Source organism: Chionomys nivalis, chromosome 4, assembly GCF_950005125.1.
Source record: "Chionomys nivalis chromosome 4, mChiNiv1.1, whole genome shotgun sequence".
Taxonomy (NCBI): Eukaryota; Metazoa; Chordata; class Mammalia; order Rodentia; family Cricetidae; genus Chionomys; species Chionomys nivalis.
This window is the reverse complement of record NC_080089.1, coordinates 20728619-20749375: the sequence shown is the minus strand read 5'-3', so window position 1 is coordinate 20749375 and position 20757 is coordinate 20728619. Positions and strand designations below refer to the sequence as shown.

At 49.2% G+C, this 20757-nt stretch overlaps 1 protein-coding gene across 2 annotated transcripts; it reads right to left on the bottom strand.

Moving 5' to 3' along the window:
- Positions 1-468: 468 nt before the first annotated feature.
- Positions 469-9931, bottom strand: Atg4d (autophagy related 4D cysteine peptidase). Of its 2 annotated transcripts, XM_057766800.1 has the most exons (10): positions 9519-9931; positions 8432-8515; positions 8170-8343; positions 7011-7287; positions 6871-6935; positions 4544-4674; positions 1347-1425; positions 1181-1257; positions 983-1102; positions 469-655 (listed from the first exon to the last, which is right to left on the bottom strand). In XM_057766800.1, the coding sequence occupies exons 1-10, from the start codon at positions 9757-9759 to the stop codon at positions 473-475; spliced, it is 1431 nt and encodes a 476-aa protein (XP_057622783.1). In that variant the 5' UTR covers positions 9760-9931; the 3' UTR covers positions 469-472. The 2 variants fall into 2 exon arrangements, with proteins under 2 accessions (XP_057622783.1, XP_057622782.1); XM_057766799.1 differs by having other exon boundaries at positions 983-1257.
- Positions 9932-20757: the final 10826 nt, after the last annotated feature.

Sequence of the window (20757 nt, the reverse complement as noted above, 5' to 3'; positions counted from 1 at the left end):
TATACACCTCCCAAACCTGTCTAAATCTGGCTGCAGGCAAGGCTGCTGCTGTCTCTTGTCAGTGTAGGAACAGGCTGTCGGAGCTGTGTACAAGTCAGCCTGAAAAGTCAAGCAACCCCAGCGTGTTCAAGTCTGTATCTTTATCAGCCTCCACCCAGCAGTCAGTCGGCTCTCCAGGACAGGGGCTTTGGGACCAGTGAGTACAGTGATCCAGTGCAGGCTACAGAACTTGAATCAGGCCCTGAGTGAGTGCCCTGGAGCCCACTCTCCATCCCTGGCTCCTGAGGGGGCTTGGGGGCAGCTAAAGGGCACAACCCCAACCTGGGGGCCTAGACAGGTCTCAGCTGTGTTCGGGAGGATGGGGGACATGAGGACAGGGAATCCAGCACTGCCATCGGAGTTCCAGATCCCATACCTGACATGACATAAATAAAAAAATAAATAGTCTGGCATCTTTCCCCATCCCTTCCCACTATAAAAACACAAAGTCCTCAGAGCTGGGCCGTTTGGCCTTCAGGAGGCGTCCTGTGCAAGGCAGCCGCAATGTGGGCTGTGAGAGCTGGGTGCAGAGGGCATCCAGGCTGTGGTCCTGAGCGTGGCCCTCAGCCACAGTGAACATGGGGTACCGCTCTGTGGCTGAGGAGGAGCTGAGGATCTGCAGAAGGAAAAGAGAGTGGTCTCAGTTCAGGGTCATCCAGAATCAGCTGCAGCAACTGAACAGTGCACAACCAACTGCTCAGCCTGTGAACAGCTGCCCTGGAACTAGTGGTGAGCACCCAGGTACCCTCCCCCCACCCCAGCAGTGACCCTTCATTTTGCTCTCCTATTCTGGGCTGAGCGTCCTGGTGGTGGACAAAAGAAGCTTGATTGAAAAAGTCTACCTCGATGTCAAGCACAGGCAATGTGCTACTGTCCCAGATCTGTGTTTGTCAGCACATGGTAGGCAGGACGCCACTAAGACAGCCCCACAATTATAGCTTACCCTCATCAGCTCCGAGCAGAGAGTCTCAAACTCCTTCCTGTTCCCAGCGTAGAACCCGACAGTGCAGCTGGGGTCCATCTTGGCAAAGGCCATCTTGCGAGGTGAGTTGCAGTGAAAGGACTGAGCAGATGGGAGAGATTTGAGGTACCCCAATTTTGTGACTGTGCCTGCAGCTCCCACCCAAAGCCACCATCTCACCTCCAGGGGAAAGTCAGCCTGGCTGACGTCCACAGTAGGCTGGCAGTAGTGGGGATCCAAGTAGAGCAGGAAGTCATCTGTGGGGGGGTTGGGGAGGGGCAAATGTAAACTGGGGTGGGAAGAGGAAGGCAGAAGGCTGTGACCTCGGAAAGGTGCCATGGCTTACCCTGGTAGCCAATGAAGTACAGTGAATGCCGGGGCTTGCCCCCCATGATGCCCAGGCAGAGTTCTGACCGCAGAAGCTCCTGTAGAGACAAGATAGCTGGCAGTTACAAAGCCAGGGGACTCACTGAGCAGCCACCATGCTAAACAAACTAGCCTGACGGCACTGACATTCTAGAACAGAAACATAGCTGCAGATGTGAAGACTATGGGAAGGGCTACGTACCTTAACAGGTTTTTAATTTTTGTTTTTCTAAGGGTTTCACTATGTAGTCCTCACTATCCTGGAACCTGCTGTGTAGAGCAGGCTGGCCTCAAACGCAGACATTTACCTCCCTCTGCATCCCAAGTGCTGGTGGGCCGGTATATGTGTCTATCTGTGCGTTGGTTCTGCATCTTAGTGCAGTGTGTGAAAAGAGGGTGTTAGATTACGTGTGCTGTGAATCAAACCTGGTCCTTTCCACGAGCAATGTTCTCACCACTGAGCCATCTCTAACCCAGTGGTTCACAACCTTCCTAATGCTGTGACCCTTTAATACAATCCCTCATGCTCCCCAGCAGCCATAGAATTATTTTCATTGGGGCTGGAGAGATGGCTCAGTGGTTAAGAGCATTGCTTGCTCTTTCAAAGGTTCCGAGTTCAATTCCAGCAACCACAAGGTGGCTCATAACCATCTATAAAGAGGTCTGGCACCCTCTTCTGGCCTTCAGGCATACAGACAGAATATTGTATACATAATAAATAAATAAATATTAAAAAAAAGAATTATTTTCATTGCTACTTCATAACTGTAAGTTTGCTATTCTTATGAATTATTATTATTATTATTATTATTGGTTTTTCGAGACAGGGTTTCTCTATAGCTTTGGAGCCTGTACTGGAGCTAGCTCTTGTAGACCAGGCTGGCCTCGAATTCAGAGAGATCCGCCTGCCTTTGCCTCCCGAGTGCTGGGATTAAAGGCGTGCGCCACCACCGCCACCACTGCCTGGCATGAGTAATTATTATTATTATGTTGATATCTGCATTTTCTGATGGTCTTAGGTGACCCCATGACAACCCCCAAAGGGAATGAGAACCACTACTCTTTTTTTTTTTTTTTTTGTTTTTCGAGACAGGGTTTCTCTGTGGTTTTGGAGCCTGTCCTGGAACTAGCTCTTGTAGACCAGGCTGGTCTCGAACTCACAGAGATCCACCTGCCTCTGCCTCCCGAGTGCTGGGATTAAAGGCGTGCGCCACCACTGCCCGGCTGAACCACTACTCTTATAACCACTTTTTACCTTGTTTTTGTTTTGTTTTTTCTAAAATAGGACCTCACTCTGTAGGCCAGGCTGGCCTTGAACTCACAGAGATCCACCCACCTCTACCTTCCAACTCTACCTTCCAAGTGCTGTGATTAAAAGTGTGCACCACCACTGCCCAGCACTTTTTTTTTTTTTGATAGACTCAGTATAGCTAAGGCTTGCCTTAAACTTCTGATCTTCCTTGCATCCACTACCTCCCTACTACTAACTATAGTACCTGGAGTGTAGCAAGAGGACAGATTTTGAGTCAGTCTCCCTATGGAACCCAGACTGGCCTTCAGCACTAGATTTTCTTGTCTCAGCCTCCAGGACTACAGGAGTATGACAGGAAGTTTTATTGAATTACTTTGGTGCTGGGAGGAAAGCCTGGCCTTGCAAATGCTAAAAAAGTGCTCTGATACAGCTCTCCAGACCCACTTCACAGCCAGCACTTTTCATGGAGAGACTTGTTAGCAAAGAGCTAGCAGGGCTGGGTTTGTGTGTGGGGAGTCTCCCGTGAAGGCAGAAGAGTGAAGGCCTTTGAGAAAGAATGTTGTGCAAGCCGGGCAATGGTGGTACACACCTTTAATCCCAGCACTCAGGAGGCAGAGGCAGGTGGATCTCTGAGTTTGAGGCCAGCCTGGACTATAAGAGTTAGTTCCAGGACAAGCTCCAAAGCTACAGAAAAACCCTGTCTTGAAAAAAAACAAAAAAATGTGCAAACACCACACTGGTCAGTGTAGCTGGGAATGAACAGTGCAGAGGGGTGAAGGTGACAGGTGAAATGGTGCCTTCATCTTACAGAAGGAACTTGGTTGTCCTGAGTGCAAACATGCCAGGGGCTTTCTGGTTGAGCCTGTCAATGCTGCCCCTTTCCCTGAGACTTCTCTAGCTCCTCAGGTAATCTCTAGAAGGCCAAGGAGGGGCTTTCCTCTGGCTCCACTGGAACCTCCCCAGCCCTTTAAAGTCCACATTGAAATGCCAACCTTTTTTGTTTTGTTTTTCAAGACAGGGTTTCTCTGTAGCCGTGGCTGTCCTGAACTTAGAGAGATCCTCCTGCCTATGTCTCCTGAAAGCTGGAATTAAAAATGTGTACCACAACTACCTGGCTCAAGTGCCAAACTTTTGTTGATGGGGCCTCCCTCACAGCTTAGGCTGCCCTTGAACTTGCTAAGTAACTGAGTTTGGCCTTTGAGTCTAGTTCCTTCTGCCTCAGCCTCTCAAGTGCTTGGATTCAGGAAGACAGGTCTGTTTTTAATAAGAAAATATATTTACTTGCTGGGGATTAAACTCAGGTGTGAGTGTGCAACCTGGCACAGAGCTCCACCTTGAGCTCCTTCCCCAATCTTCCAGAACATTCCAGCTTGTTCTCAAACAGAATGTTCACTTTACTACACAACACACTCTGAATTGGCTCATTTCACTGGGTTTGAATCCTAGCCCCCAGGATAGTAAATGGATCAGCTGCAGCTGTTTCATGACCTGCATTTGGCCCCAGAACCTCTATCAAAAAGTATGGTAGAATGTGCATGTAATTGTCTCATAAAACAAGGTGGGGTGGTGAGACGGCTCAAAGGATAAAAGCACTTGCTGACAAACACAAGGGCATGAGTTCAAAACATCAGTTCCTACATAAAAACCAAGGTACAGCCACACATGCCTGTAACCTGGTACTGTCGGGGCAGAAATGGGGACTGCTGGCTGCTACCCCAGCTCCAAGGCTAGTGAGAGACCCTGTCACACAAAAAAGCAGAGTGACGGAGTAGAAACCCTGTGTCTTCTCTCACTTCTGCATATACACACCACATACATTTACACGGACACACACAACAGAAAGGTCCAAAGAAGGACACCCATGGTTGACCCCGACTGTTAAATGTGGAGACCCCAGGCAGAGGTGCACACCAGGAGACACTTACCTTCACACAGGGCACATACACGGGGTTAAGGGTCTCACCACCCAGGCGTACAGGCACCAGGATAACCACAGACTTCCACTCAGCTGTGGGGTCTGGCCACGACACCAGGCGTGCCACATCTGCCTTGTACACTGTGGGGACAGGGACAGGTCAGCAGATCACTTTTCTGCCCAGCCTTCAAGCCCCAGGAGCACACCAGAGTTGCAACCCTGGGTGAGCAAAGAACGCTCATCAGCAAAGAACGCATTCCTAGTGCACCACGTTCCAGATAATCCTGGAGCCTCCAGGCGTTAAGAAAGAGTGAGGACCTGAGGAGTTCATGTGTCCCCGACGGGCCTAGAATTCTAGGTAACCAGAATGACTGAGCCCTGACCATCCTGCCTCAAGTGCTGAGATTATAGGTGTGTGCCACCAAACTGGGCTTATACAGTGTTCAATATGGAACTCAAGGCTTTATGCATGTCAGGGAATTGCTCTACCAGCTGAGCCATAATCCTAGTAATGCAGGGATTCTGAGACGTACCAGCATGCCTCACTTTATTTATTTATTTGTTTGTTTGTTTGTTTATTTGGTTTTTCGAGACAGGGTTTCTCTGTGGTTTTGGAGCCTGTCCTGGAACTAGCTCTTGTAGACCAGGCTGGTCTTGAACTCACAGAGATCCGCCTGCCTCTGCCTCCCAAGTGCTGGGATTAAAGATGCCTCACTTTAAACTTGGGGTGCTGGGGATTAATTTCAGAGCTTTGTGTGTCAGTGTACATAAACCCTTTACCATTAAATCACGTCCCCAGCCCCACCCAGCCCCTCATGTGTGGCTGGATATTCACGTGTGTATGGATGTCTATGCCTATGTGTGGACTCTTGAGGTCAGAGGGCAGAGGGCAACCTTCAGTCTTGTTCCTCAGGACCACCCCACCTTGGTTTTTGAGACAAGGTCTCTGACTGGCCTGAGGCTGGCTGCCGAGAGCCTCAGGGATCGCCCCATCTACACCTGCTACAATGCCTAGACTCTGGTGATGGAACTCAGTTCTTCAGTTCTTTGCAACTGAGCTGTTTCCTTACTCCACACAAAAGTGTGTGTGCACACGCCTTGGTTTTGTTTTGAGACAGGATTTCTCTGTGTAACAGCTCTGGCTGTTCTGGAACTCGCTCTGTAGACCAGGCTGGCCTCTAAAGGAGTGCAACGGTTTTTGGTTTTTTGTTTGTTTGTTTGGTTTTTTAAGACAGGGCCTTACTATGTAGTTCTGGCTGTCCTGGAACTTATTATGGAGACCAGGCTGGCCCAGAACTCACAAAGATCTGCCTGCCTCTGCCTCAAATATTAGGATTAAAGGTGTGTGCCACCACTCCTGGTCCAAAAGGCTCCTTTTAAACTGCAATCTTCTACAGGCAGAAGGTCTGGAAGTCAAGGCTATTCTCTTAATTCTTAAATATGACTTTGAGGCTAGGTTGGGCTATGAGACCCTAGCTAAACACACGCAAAGCTATATATAGTCAGCTGACTTGGAAGAAAACAACAGCTAACATTCGGTCAATCTGCTGTGAGCACTTTTTTATTAATTCATTTGTATGTGTCAGTTCTCTTCTTTCAACCATGGGGGTTCAGGAATCCAAGCCACTTCCTCAGGCTCAGCAGCAAAAACCTTTGCCAAATGAGCCTTTGCCTATTTGGGCCTTTTGTAAAAAAAATGCATTATTGTGTGTCTGTATGTGACCATGAAGGGATGTACATTACACAGCACACAACTGGACCTTAGAAAACTCAGCTGCAGGGTCAGACTCTAGCTGCCAGGCTTTGCCACACCTTCACGCACTAAGCCATCTTGCCAACCCAGTAGTTTTTTGGATCACTGAGTCACTAAATCCTGACACCTGATGAGCCCAAGGAGCCCAAACTTCAGACATATCAGAATAGTTTTTAGTTAAGAGTGAACCGGGCTCATGGGATGGTCGAGCAGGTAAAGGCCCTGATGCCAAGCATAATGCCCCAGGTTTGATCTCTAGAACCCACAGGAGAATACCCACTCCCCTACCATGTTAAATGCACCATGACACAGGCCCACCCCAAACACACAAGTAAATAAACGTAGTTTTTTGTTTTTTTTAAAGTGAGGCTGGCATGAAGAAGGGTGAAGAGAAGAGAATTTCTCGTCCCGAAGCCCTCATCTGACTTTCTAGTTCTGCAGGAGAGGGACCCTGACTACACCTCCACAGATTGTACCTAGAGTCTATATCCAAATGCCCTGCACTCCAGAACTTACATTAGCCCCTGAGGAATGAGGGCCTGGGGTAGCACTGGCTCCAGTTAGAAGCTTGCTCCCAGCCTCACCTGTGCAGTCCTGAGAGACGTACACCGCCAGGTGGGTGACCTCCGAGCAACTCTCCACAGCTTTCCTGAGGACAGGAAAGCAGACAGGCTTGAGTCCCTGGGGTAACCAGCAGCCCCATCTGCCCTGCAAAGGATCTCACCTGAGGATGTGTGCCACCACAGAGGGCCCGTACCAGTCTCCTGCCTTCTTGCCAGAGCTCTGCCCATGTTCCACTAGCCGATGTAGCCCAAAGGGGGCCTGGGGATGGTCAGCAAACCAGGACACAATCCGCCGGTGCCAACGATCCTGCTCCATCTCCAGTGTACCCTGGGTCCACCGTGGTGGCACACGACGACCAGGCCCTTGGTAGCGGCTGGGAGAGGCAGGCCCTGGCATCTCAGAAGAAGCTACTCCTGTGCCGTCCACCCACCTCCAGTCTGCAGAAGAGATGAAGTTTGTAGTTAAAACATGTAGTGTGTGGGGACAACCTTCCTATTCCCTCTTATTTGACATGTAATCCTAGCACTCAGGTAAGTTCCAAACTGACCTACCATTTTCTTTTTTTTTTTCTTTTTTTTTTTTTTTTGGTTTTTCGAGACAGGGTTTCTCTGTGGTTTTGGAGCCTGTCCTGGAACTAGCTCTTGTAGACCAGGCTGGTCTCGAACTCACAGAGATCCGCCTGCCTCTGCCTCCCGAGTGCTGGGATTAAAGGCGTGCGCCACCACCGCCCGGCCTGACCTACCATTTTCAAACACACACAAAGCTCATTTTTTAAAATAAAATTTTATTTACTTTTAGCTTCTGTACAGGGGTGTTTTGCTTCCAAGTATTTCAGAGCTCTGCGACAGCCTGGTACTCAACACCAGAAGGGGTTGCCAGAACCAGAAACTGCAGTTCCCTAGGGGTATAAGCTGCCATGTGGGTGCTGGGAATCAAACCCAAGTTCTCTGCAAGAACAGTAAATGATCTTACAGCTGAGCCATCTTCCAATTCCTAATAAGTTTTTTTTTTTGTTTGTTTTGTTTTTGAGACAGGGTTTCTCTGTGTAGCCTTGGATGTCCTGGAAAACTCTCTGTAGACTAGGCTGGTTTCAAACTCCCAGAGACCTGCCTTCCTCCACCTCAAGTGCTGGGTTAAAGGTGTGGTAGCACATGCTTCTTAATTTTTTGAGAAAGATTTTCATGTAGTCCAGGGAACTGAGCTTGCACTGCTGTCTCTAGGGACTTGCTTCATGCCCAACTGAAGTCTTACAACTGAAGTCTTACTTTACTGACATATATATATGTGTGTGTACACACACACACACACACACAACTCACCTCTAGGCAGAAAATGCAAGAGCAAGCCCTGGGCCAGCATCATTTGACCACTTCGTAACATACATCCCCAGCCACAGTCTGAGGTCAGGCTGCCCCCAGATAAGGGTGGGAAGTCCCGGCGATATGTAAGCCATAGTCGAGATACAAAGTCTCTTTGAAACCGCTGGATGTCACCTATGAGAGTCAACTAGTCAGCTTGTCGACCAAGGAGAACCCCATGAGAGACACCCCCCCAACCCTCGCCCCAGGTTGGACATCTCACCCTCTCCCTCGAAATGGTAGCGTCGCCCACAGAGGTGAACAGTAGAGATCTTGCTGAAGCTGGTCCGGCTTTTAACTGCCCAACCTGGGGAGACACAAAGCAGCTCCCAGCAACTTAAAGCACTCAAGAATCAGCAATGGGCCTTCCATCCCACAACGGTGAGATGGGCCTGGTGCTAGCTGAGAATCTTGGGGCAGCTGTGCAAAATTCATGCCACGCCTGTCTAAAGCACAGGTGGGACTTGGTCACACCCTCCTAAGGGCCCACCACTAACTCAGGGAATCAGGGCCATTCCATTCTAACAGTTGATTTTTGTTGTAAAATATGCAAAGTACATTATATTTTTTGTATGTGAGCCTGTGTATGTGTGTGGACAAGTGCCACACCTTGGGCCTGGAGGGTAGATAATTTGCTAGGGTTAGCTCCACCAGGACAGCCATGAAGTCCTCAGGTTTGGTGGCAAATGCATTTAACACTGAGGCATCTCACTTGTCTTTTTCTGATTTTTTTTTTTTATGTGCTTTGGTGTTTTGCCTGCATGTTTGTCTGTGTGAGGGTGTTGGATCCCTGGAACTGAGCTAACAAGACAATTGTGAGCTGCCATGTGGGTGCTGGTAATTGAACCCAGTCATACAGAAGAGCAGTTAAGGCTCTTCATCTCTGAACCATCTCTCTAGTCCCCATTTCCCAATTTTTTAAAGGCAGAGTCTTATGAGGAGCTCAAGTCAGCCTGGAACTCATTATGTAGCCCAGACTAGCCTAAAACTCTTGGTAATCCTCCTGCCTCAGCCTTCCCAGTGTTGGCTGCAGGTGTCAACCACACCACCTGCTAGCTCTGTTCTTACTACGGCACCTATTTTAGGAGGGGAGTAAACAGCCCGCCAGAAAGCGAGGAAATCTGTCCAAGGTCAAACAGGAGCAAAGGGCGGGGCTTGAAAAGGATTCCTAACCTACCTGTCCTAGGTCCCCGAGTAGGGAGGAGGACCTGCAGGTGACTCCACCAGGGTGGGGCCATCCGCAAGACAGGGCTAAGGTTTGGTTTGCTTCGCTGACTCTTCTGACACCCACCTCTGCACCCCCTCCTCACCATACTTGACGTTGTTCCAGGCTGTCAGGAACTTGGCTTTGAACTTGTCCACCTCGTCAGGCTCGGCGGGGTCGGTTCCAGATGAGCCTAGAGCTGCCCCGCCGGATCCCGAAGGTCCCAGGCTGTTGGGATCCGGGATCCGGGTTTGTCCCCTCGGCCGGCGACCCTCGGGCCGGCGCGCGTCCTCCGGGCTCCCGCTGCGGCTGCGGTACTGCGCCGCGGCCGGCGACACGGAGTTCATGGACGCGCCGGGGAGGAAGGACGTAGGTGTCCCCTGAGGTCAGGGGAACTGCGAACGCTCGAGCGCAGCCCCGTGGCTAGAACAGCGCTAGTCGGTACCCGGTGTGGGGCTCCCGGGCCCGGCTCCGGCCGCTGCGGGTACCCGAGTTTCTATAGCCAGCGCCATCTTGGCGGCCCGGAGCACCCGGATACGGGTGGGCGTGGTCATAGAGCAAGCCCCGCCCCGCCCTGCACTTGCCTACCTCCCTTCGGCTCACCACACCCACTTTATCTCACCGCGCAGGCGCGCCAGCGAGCCCCTGCAGGCCCTTATCTGAGACCGCTTTGTCATAGCCCTGGAATCCACGCCTATTGCCACACCTCCGGACCGTCCCCTCCCGAAGCCTTGCTGACCGTTTTTGACCTCAAGCTGTGGAAGCTGGGCTTTTTCTAGCTCTAGCGTGAGATTCCTCTCCTGGCCACTCAAATTCCACTGCAGCGGCTGTCACTACTTCTGGGTGAGACACCTGAGGCTTGTCATGCCTCTGGTGGGCTCGAATATATATGCACAACTTGCTGTAGTCTCTTTTCTCCTTCAGTCCTGAGCGCAGGTTCCCAGGCTTGTCAACAAGCACTTTTCTCCACTGAGCCATTTGAAGGTCCTTTTCTAGTGTTTTGAAGCACTTAGACCTCTCTGGCGTGAGGAGAACAAGCTCCGGGTATTCAAGCCATCCATAGGCATGACTAGTCCCAAGTCTCACACCCAGACGATGTGACCCCAGTTGCAGTGAACTTTATAAAGATGTATTGCTGTTTTACCTTGCCTGCCTAAGGCACCTGATTGGTCTAGTAAAAAGCTGAACAGCCAATAGCGAGGAAAGAGGTATAGGTGGGACTTCCAGGCAGGGAGACTGAGGAGGAGGTGTTTAAGAGGGAGAAAGAAAAGAGAGAAAGAAAAAGAGATGACATGAAGACACCAGGAGCCAGTCAGACAGACATGGAGAAAGCAGGAAAGTAAGACACACGGAATGAAAGGTGAAAAGCCCCAAGGCAAAATGTAGATGAAACAGGTTAAATTAAGTTAAAAATGCCTAAGCTAAGGCCAGGCATTCATAACTAATAATAAGTCTCTGTGTCTTTATTTGGGAGCTGGTTGGCCAAAGAAAATGCCAACTACAAATCTGTGAGTTCAAGGCTAGTCTAGTCAATGGGGGTGAGTTCCAGGACAGACAAAGCTTCACAGAGAAACCCTGTCTCGAAAAACAAAGAAATACAAGAAAATAAAGTCCCAAAACAAAAACAATGAACAATCAGAATGGGTGCAACAGGAGATTTCTAAATATCTCAGAGTGTACAGACACTGGCTGCTAAAACTGATGACCTGAATTCGACCCCAGGCCCCACATGGTGAAAGGAGAGAACCAACTCCTAAAAGTCCAGACTACATCCCCAGCCCTCTTCCTCATGTTCTAGTGGCATTAATTCAACCAGCTGTGGTGGCTCCCGCTGCCATTTTAGCATTCAGGAGACTGACACAAGAGAGTTACTATGAGCTGAAAATTAGCCTTGTGGCTTTGAGGCTAGCCTGGGCTTCTCAGGGAAACCCTGACTCGGACAACAGCACAAAAAGAGTTCTTGCCACCATTTGCTGTTTTGAGATGTGCACCAGTGATTCCCCATTGGGATTTCCTGGTTGAAATATGTTGCAAGAGCAGCTGGGGTTCCGTAGAAAATGTGCCTCTAATCTCGAACTTTGACCTTTTCCTTGGCTGACATTTACCATAGCTCTCTTTTGTAATACTGAGCAGGGGAAGCAAGCCTGGGCACTCAGCCACCCACAGGGTGGTGAGGGAAAATATCAAGAAGCCACAGCACACCTGGCTGGAGGGAGAAGGATATGGCATCCAGTCCTTCTGGGAGCGTCTTGTACAGTCACAGCTGGGCTCCAACTTACTGTGCGCAGCTAAGGATGGCCTTGAACACTCTTCTATAGACAATGTTTTAGAAATTAGTTATCTTTATGTTATATATGTGAGTGCCAGCAAGTATGTATGTGTACCACGCATGTGCCTGTTGCTGGCACAAGTTTTGAATTCCCTGGAGCAGAGCTACAGATGATTGGGAGTTGAAGCGAAGAGCTCTACAAGAGAAGCAGTTCTCTTAACCACTGAGCCCTCTCATCATCTTCAACTGTGAATTTCTGGTCCTCCTTCCTTTACCTCCTGCATCCTCAGATGACGAGTCTGTACCACCACACTTATTTATGTGGGGCTGGGAATGGAACCCATGGCTCACACACGCTGTGCAAGCAAGTGTGCCACCTGAGACACGTCCCAGCCTCTCACAGCTGGTCTTTCTGTTGGTTTATATTGTTTCTTAAGACTTCTTCAATTCTCTCTCTGTGTGTATGTGTGTGTGAGAGAGAAAGAGAATGAATGTGTGTGTGTGCGTGTGTGTGTGCGTGTGCGTGTGTGTGCAGGTGCCCATGAAGGCCAGAAGAAGGTGTTGGGTACTCTGGAGCTGGAATTACAAGCAGTTGTGATCCACCTTCCTGAGTGCAAGGAACCAAACTCGAGTCCTTTTCAAGAGCTGAGTGGCCACCCCACTCCCTCCACCCGCTCTTTTTTTTTTTTTTGGTTTTTCGAGACAGGGTTTCTCTGTAGCTTTGGAGCCTGTCCTGGAACTCCCTTTGTAGACCAGGCTGGCCTCGAACTCACAGAGATCTGCCTGCCTCTGCCTCCCGAGTGCTGGGATTAAAGGCGTGCGCCACCACCGCCCGGCCTCCACCCACTCTTGAAAAGTTCCCACACCTGGCGTGGCCCTTGATTCCTGAGACAGGGCCTGACTATGTGAACCTTTCTGGCCTGGCACTAACTGTGTAGCCCAGACAGGCCTGGAACTCGGTAATCTTCCTGCCTCAGTGCCCTGAGTGTGATTGAAATTGTGACTCAAGGAGATTGTGACCACTATCTCACACTTGGAAAGCATTAGCCTGTGGAGGACAATGGGTTCCATCAAAAATATCAGGAAAGAAGGAAGAGGGGAAAAGAAAAAAAGAAACTCATCTGGCAGCATGAGATGCAAAAGTGACAGTTGCCATGGAATGGCTCTCTATTAGATGGGTTTTCTCCAAGGACATTGTGACATTAACTCCTCAAATTAGTAAAGTCTCTCTGCCATTCAAAAAAAACCCATACTTCCATTCACCTCCAGCGAGTTCACCCGCCCTGGATGAAACTTTGAACTCCCTCCCAGGAGAGCAGTTGTTGCCATAAAAGACACAGGCTTAAAGACACATGACGAGCAGATGGACGTACATCCTCACAGCCATCGCTTTGTACCACTCGCCTTGTGACTGTCTAGAGCACACTTCATGCCTCTCCTGTCTGTACAGCATGGGTGCCTGAGGAGAGTCCCTCATTAAAAGGAGAGAGAAAGGGAGAACAGGATAGAGAAAAAAGGAAAAGAAGAGAAAGTGAAAGAAAAGAAGGGGAGGGAGAGAGAGAGCCCTTTAATGTAACAACTCAGGAATAACAAGGCCATCCTCGGCTACACCGGGATGAGCCCTGTCTCAAAAACAAACAATAAAATTGCTTTTGTCTAATGTTGCTTCATAGCACACGCGGAGGGTCCAGGCAGACAAAGTCCCTGCACCCTGTAACTGCACTGGCTACAGCTCACTGCCTCCTTTGTCAGGACTGGAGAAACAGGGCCTTCAGTGCGCCTCAGTGGGTAAAGCTGCTTGCTGCCAATGTGATACCTGAGTCTGAGCCGCAGGACCCACATGGCGGAGGGACAGAACGGACCTCCGAATGTTTTGTGACCTTCACACATGTTCCATTTCACACTCACATACAAGTAAGAACGTTTGATGTGCAAGCATGAAAACCTGAGTCCCAAGTGCCCACATGCAAAGCTGGGTGTGGCCAGTGTGCCTGGAACCCCAGTGCTGCGGGAACTCTGGGGTTTGCTGGACACCAGATTCAGGAACAAGGCAGCCGAGCAGGATCGTTGGCATCCTTCCGTGGGGCCGGGGGCAGTTACGGGTGCATACTCATACACACAGCACAGACTCAGTGTCAAGACAACAAAGCAAAACATTTCACAACATGGAATGAATCAAAACTGCTACTTTTTCTCATGTTCTGTGAAAGTTACTTTCACCAAAGTAAAAAGATAAACTAAGAAACACAAAAACACCAGCTTAGCCAGACACGACTTTAGTCTCAGGACTCAGGAGGCAGAGGCAGGCGGATCTCTGAGTTTGCTGCCAGCCTGGTCTACAAAGGAAGTTCCAGGACAGCCAGGACTACACAGAGAAACCCTGTCTTGAAAAAAACAAAACCAGGGGCTGGAGTGATGGCTCAGCAGCTAAGAACACTGGCTGCTCTTCCGGAGGTCCTGAGTTTAATTCCCAGCAACCATTTGGTGGCTCACAACCATCTGTAATGAGATCTGATGCCCTCTTCTGTCCTGCAGGCAAACATACAAGCAGAGCACTGTATCATAATAATTAAATCAAAAAGAAAAAAGAAAGAAAGAAAAAAGAAAAAAGCCAAAAAGAAAAAAGAAAACGGAATTGAGTTGTACAGCTAGAAATGCAATGAAAAGTCAAGTCGAGGCAGGAAGGGGAGGGAGGCCAGGTAGCTCCCGGTAGGAAAATGATACCTCATATTAATTATAATTCTCAATTGTATTCCACAAAGCAATATGGAATTATGTTTTCATAAAAGCAATAAAAACAATATGAGACACCAAGTCATCAAGTGTGTGCTTGTTTCAGGTCAATGACTCAGAAGAACCACGTGATGTCTGGAAGGCATCTCAAACTCAACCAACCCCTGCCTGCACTTTTGACCTTCCAGAGCCTGTGGGCTTTTTAGCTCAGATGCTGGAGAGGCAATTTACTATCATTTGAGGATTCCTTAGGGCCCACAGAGGTGCTCACCAACCTTGAGAAGAGCTCAACCCAGCCTGCTCAGCCTGATAGGTTGTTTACAACAGGTGGATTTTTTTGTTTGTTTGTTTGTTTGGTTGGTTGGTTGGTTGGTTTTTCCAGACAATGTTTCTCTGTAGCTTTTTGGAGCCTATCCTGGAACTCCACTCTGTAGACCAGGCTGGCCTTGAACTCACAGAGATCTGCCTGTCTCTGCCTCCCAAGTGCTGGGATTAAAGACATGCGCCACCACTGCACAGCAACAATGATATTTATTTTTCTGTATGAATGTTTGTTTGCATGTCTGTCTGCATGCCTGGTACCTTGGGGACCCTGGGAATTAAGTTACAAATGGTTGTGGGCTGTCATGTGGGTGCTGGGAAATGAGCCTGGGCGCTCAGGAAGCACTCCAGTGGTGCTAAATGTTTCAGTCCCCACTTTTTTTAATCTTTAAAAGCGAGTTCAAGTGAGGCCTGGGGAGATGACTCAGTGGTTAAGAGCACTGACTGCTCTTCCAGAGAACCCTGGTTCAATGCCTAGCCCCCTCCCCCATGGCAGCTAGCAACTGTCTGTAACTTCAGTTTCAGAGGCTCTGACACCCTCACACAGGCATGCATGTAGGCAAAACACCGATGCATGTAAAATAAAAATAAGTAAATCATTAAAAAAAAAATACAGCAAGTTGTGGCACAGCCCTTAATCCCAGCATGAGGCAGAGGCCAGCCTGGTTTACAGAGTTCCAGGACAGCCAGGACTAAACACAGAGAAATCAAGTCACAAAACAAAACAAAACAAACAAAAACAAAGAAAAACAAACAAACAAACAAACAAACAACAAAAAAAACAAAGCAAAGGCAATAGCTGCTGTATGTTCTCCTGAGAACCTAGGTTCGATTCCCAGTACACATGTTGTGGTCCTCAACCATCTGCAACCGAAGGGTTTCTAATGCCTTCTTCTGGCTCCTGTGGGCACGAGGCATGCACTTGGTACACAAATATACAGGCAAAATATCCATACACTTACCAAAAAACAAAAAACTTTAAAAGCAGTCAGCTGTGGTGGTGCACACTTTTAATCCCAGGACTTGTGGGGCAGAGGCAGCAGGTGGATCTCCATGAGTTCAAGACCAGCCTTGAACATAGCAAGTCCCAAGCCAGTATGTGCTACAAGATGAGACCTTGACTCAAAAATCAAAACCTGAAGAGGAAACCGAGGCTCACAAATGAAAGCACCCCTTCCACCTACACACACCAGACAGCTGCAGCCAGGACTCCGACTCTGACCTGCCTGTCTGACCCCAGGCTCCTGGGGGTTTTGAAGATGAGGAAGAGCAGGCTACAAGTTCAAAGGTAAAGTAGCAGAAGCTGCCAGTATTGGGGCCCAAGGATTAGAGCCAGATGCCAATGGCCTTGTGGCTTGAACAGCATCAGAGGGCAGTAGGGGGCTACCGAGGGTTGTGAACGGAGCAAGGGCAGGGAAAATGGTGAACGCAAGGTGTGATCAGCGATCAAACGAGTTCCAGATACCTATCATGCTCCTGTCATCCTGGCTACCCCTACGGTTGAGGCACAATGGGGTTTCCGGGACACCTTGGGCGGCATGGCAGAGACAGTGGAACGTGCCTCTCATCTCAACAACTGGGAGGCAAAAGCAGGAAGATTGCCTCAAGTTGGAGGCTAGCCTGGTCTACATAATTTCAGGCCAGCCTGGGTAACAGAGTGAGAGACCCTGCTTCAAAAACACAAAAACAAACAAGTAAGCAAACAAATAACAGGGACCGGAGAGATGGCCATGAGGACCTGAGCTCTGATCCAGCACCCATCTAGCTTCAAAGAAGGCAGAACCCGGAGGATCACTGGGCTTAACCTACCTCCAGCCTTCCTGAGAAAATGGGAACCCCAGGTTCATATACTGGCTCACACACATGTGCCCACACACAGGCTCACACACATGTGCCCACACACAGGCTCACACACATGTGCCCACACACAGGCTCACACACATGTGCCCACACAGGCTCACACACATGTGCCCACACACAGGCTCACACACATGTGCCCACACAGGCTCACACACATGTGCCCACACACAGGCTCACACACATGTGCCCACACACAGGCTCACACACGTGTACCCACACACAGGCTCACACACGTGTACCCACACATAGGCTCACACACAGACATATGCTCACACATAGGCTCGCACACAGACACACAGACATGTGCATAAACAGGCTCACACGCAGACACACAGGTTTATACGTGCTCAGATAGATACAAACACATGTGCAAATAAATAAATAAACCTTTAAAACAAAACCAACAGCCTCAAAACAAACAGGAACGACTGACAAAGAGTACAACTAACACAAAATGAGGTGGGCACCAGTTTTGGTGGCGCATGCCTTTTATCTCAGCACTTTGGAGGCAGAAGTAGGAGGATCTCTGTGAGTCTGAGACCAGCCTGGGCTACATCATGATGAAAAAAAAATAATGAAGATAGGAACTGCTCAAAGCAGTGAGATATCACTTCATTCTCAGTAGATGGTTATAATAAGATAATAAATTCATTATTTTGGGGGCGGTGAGAGCAGTCCCACACACTTTGGGTAGCTCTGAGGATGGCTTTGAACTGATTTTTCTGTCTCTCCCTTCTGAATGTTGAGTGTTGCAATAGCAGAAGTGCCCCAACACATTTGACCTAGAATTTTACAGTAGGTAAATTCTTTTTTTTTTCAGTATGTAAATTCTATCATATCAGAGTTGATACACTCTATCCAGGGGAGGGGTGGTGCACGTTTTTAATCCAGCACTTGAGAAACAGAGACAGGCAGATCTCTGAGTTTGAGGTCAGCCTGGACTACGAGAGCTAGTTCCAGGACAGGCTCCAAAGCTACAGAGAAGCCCTGTACAGAAAAACAAGACAAAACCAAAAATTAAACAATATATACACTCTGCCAGGCTTGGAGGCAGATACCTTTAATCCCTACACTCGGGAAGCAAAGGCATACTGATCTCTGAGTTTGAAGTCAGCCGGGTCTACACAGAGCAAGTTCCAAGACAGGCAGGACTACACATATACATATACATACACATACACATACACATATACATATACGTGTGTGTGTATGTACACACACACACATATAATCTGTGTGTAGATGCACGTATGTGAAGTTCACCCACAGGTGGAGCCAGAGGAGGCTTCGCAGGAGTCATTTCTCTCCCTCCACCATGTGGATCCTGGGAATCAAACCCAGGTCATCAGGCTTGACTAGAAACATTTGTTTGTTTGTTTGTTCTGTTTTGCTTTTTGTCTTTTTGTTTTCTCGAGACAGGATTTCTCTGTAGCTGTGGAGCCTGTCCTGGAACTAGCTCTGTAGACCAGGCTGGCCTCGAACTCACAGAGATTCACCTGCCTCTGTTTTCCTAGTGCTGGGATTAAAGACATGTGACACCATACCTGGCTAAAGATTTGTTTTTATTTATGTGTATGTGTGTGTGTCTATGTGTCTGTACACATGAGTACAGTGCATGCAGAGTCTAGAGGAGGGCGTCTGATCCCCCGGAGCTGGAGTTAAAGGAGGTTGTAAGCCACCCCACCATTTCTGTTGGGAACCGAACGTGGGCCTTCCGCAGTAGAAACAAGTGCCTTTGACTGCTGAGCCATCTATATAGATCTATATCTATATCTATAGATCTCTATATATAATTTATATAATTTATTTTTATTTTATTTGCATTGGTGTTTTGCTACATGTATGTCCGTGTGAGGATATCAGATCTTGGAGTTACAGACAGTTGTGAGTGGCCATGTGGGTGCTAGGACTTGAACCCAGGTCCTCTGGAAGAACAGTAAGTGTTCTTAACCACTGAGCCATCTCTCCAGCCCCCTGATGAGGCATCTTTACAGTTCCTTTAGTAATTTTTATTTTAGACAAGACTCACTGTTTTGTCCTGGAACTTGCCACGTAGACCAGACTGAATTTGAACTCACAGATCCACCTGCCTTTGTCTCTTGAGTGTTGGGACTAAAGGCATTTGCCACCACACCAGGCCCCTTTGTTGTTTTTTTGATACAGGATTTCATGTGTCTTGGCTGGTTTCATGCTACTTTTGAGTTGAAAATGACCTTGAGCTTCTGATTCGCCTGCCTCCATCTTAGAAGGGATGGGATCACGGACGTGCTGCACCATGCCCGGCTCCTGTGGTGCTGGGGTGGCATCCAGGGCATCTGCAGGCAGGGCAAGCACTCTGCTCACTGTGCTACGACCACAGCCCTGAGATTCTGATTTTACTTTTGGATGAGGAGGTCGGAAAATCTATTTTCTAACAAGGTCTTGGTATAGAGCACAAGCTGGCCTTAAACCCCGCCTTTCTGCTTCCCTCTCATTGTCATGATTAGGATTAAGGTACCAGTGAGCACTGTCAGATAAAACCACTCTCGTGTCTCCATTTCAGGGGTGAACAAACTGAGGTCAGAGAGGTTGAACAAACAGTGCCCAGCCACACAGTGAGGAGGTAGTCACACCTCTTAGGCCTGGTATTCAAGGCCCTGCTAGACCTGATTCTTGTTCCACCTCCACCCTCCCTGTTCCATCCTTGCCCTCAGTCAGTCTCACACCATGCCAAGCGAATTCAGTGTCTTTTACTGAGTGTGCTGGTCCAAGGTTTCTGCACGATTGTCCTTTCCTCTCCCTCTCTCCTAGCCTGCAGAATGAATGTAGCAGAAGAACGAGAAGGCTGATGCCAGGCTTCCAAATCTAGTACTTGAGAGGGAAGGGGGCTCAAGGGGTCACCGGGAGGAAACGATCAGGGCCTCTTCTCCGCACAAGTGCTTGGCTTTTGTTTTGAAACATGCCTGAGCTGTATAGGAGGGCCCTTGTAGGTAAGTGAGCTTAGATTTTCCTCTGCAGAGTTCTCCACGCCTGAGGAGGGACAGGCAAGAGCAGAGGGGTGGAGTCTTTCCTCAGACTCACCCAGCATCTCGGAGAAGGTGTGTCCCGCAGCACCATGCTACCTTGTCCTCACCTCCACACTGGTCTTAGAGACCACAGGGGACCCCTAGGAAGACACAAACTCCAGCAGGGCTGGCGCTGGACCTCAGTTGGCAGAATGCTTGTCTGTTGTGCACAGAGTCCTGGGTTCCAGCTTCAGAACGGAAAATGACTGTCATCCTAGCGCTGGGAAGTGGAGGCAACAGGATCCGGAATTGGGCCCGCCTGGGCTACGTGAGAGTTTGTCTCCCAAAACAAAAGTCCTGGAAAAGCAACATGGCTCAGTGGGTAAAGGAATTTGCCATCAAACCTGACAACCCGAGTTGGGCTCCCAGAACCCACATGGGAGGAGAGGCACTCCAGAGAAGGCCTCTGATACCCACAGGCACACGTGGTGCGGAGGTGTGTATGTCCCTTCCTCAGAAAAACACCAACTAAACCAAAGAGAAACAAACGACAATAATCCCCTGCCATCTGAGGGAAAGGCATTGAGCTGAGGAGTCGCGCTTGAGAGTAGACGTTGGGTTAGCGCTCCTGAGTGGCCCTCTAGCCTCTTTGAGCAGGTCTCTGGTTCTGTGAAACTCAGGGTCACACTTGCTGCCGTGTTCACATTGAAGAAGGCAGGGGGAAGAGTGAGAATCAGCGGCCCCTCATGTCCCTCTGGCTCTGATGCAGGCTGCCGGTGGTCTGAGGGGGAGCACATTTCTGCCCCTTGGTGAGGCGCAGCCCTGCCTCCCAGAGAGTGGGCACAGCATGGGTGTGGCAGCCTTTGTGCCTGAGGATCTACTGTAGAACAGGCTGGGCAGGTGAGTGGCCTAGACAAGCCTGGGGGCAGGCTGTGGCAGGAGTGTGGGGGCCAGGGCTGGATTCTAGCTGTACCTGTGGGTGGCGGTGGGAACTGGGTGTGGTTTGTGGATGCCTGGGGTACGGTTGTCGCCCTTCCGAATTCCTCTCTGAGATACAATGGTGACAAATAGTACCCACGCTCAACGTTACAGAACTTAGACACAATCAATGTCCAGTAGCGAACCCCGAAATATCTCTGTTTCAGCATCCTCGAAGTGACTGACTCTGGCTTCGTATT

Excerpts from the sequence above, each read along its gene's own strand:
- Atg4d (XM_057766799.1), bottom strand. The coding sequence starts at position 9,759 with ATGAACTCCGTGTCGCCGGCCGCGGCGCAGTACCGCAGCCGCAGCGGG. Across the intron at positions 8,344-8,431 it reads CTACCATTTCGAGGGAGAGG|GTGACATCCAGCGGTTTCAA; the intron begins GTGAGATGTCCA and ends TGACTCTCATAG. Across the intron at positions 7,288-8,169 it reads CTTGCATTTTCTGCCTAGAG|ACTGGAGGTGGGTGGACGGC; the intron begins GTGAGTTGTGTG and ends TCTCTTCTGCAG.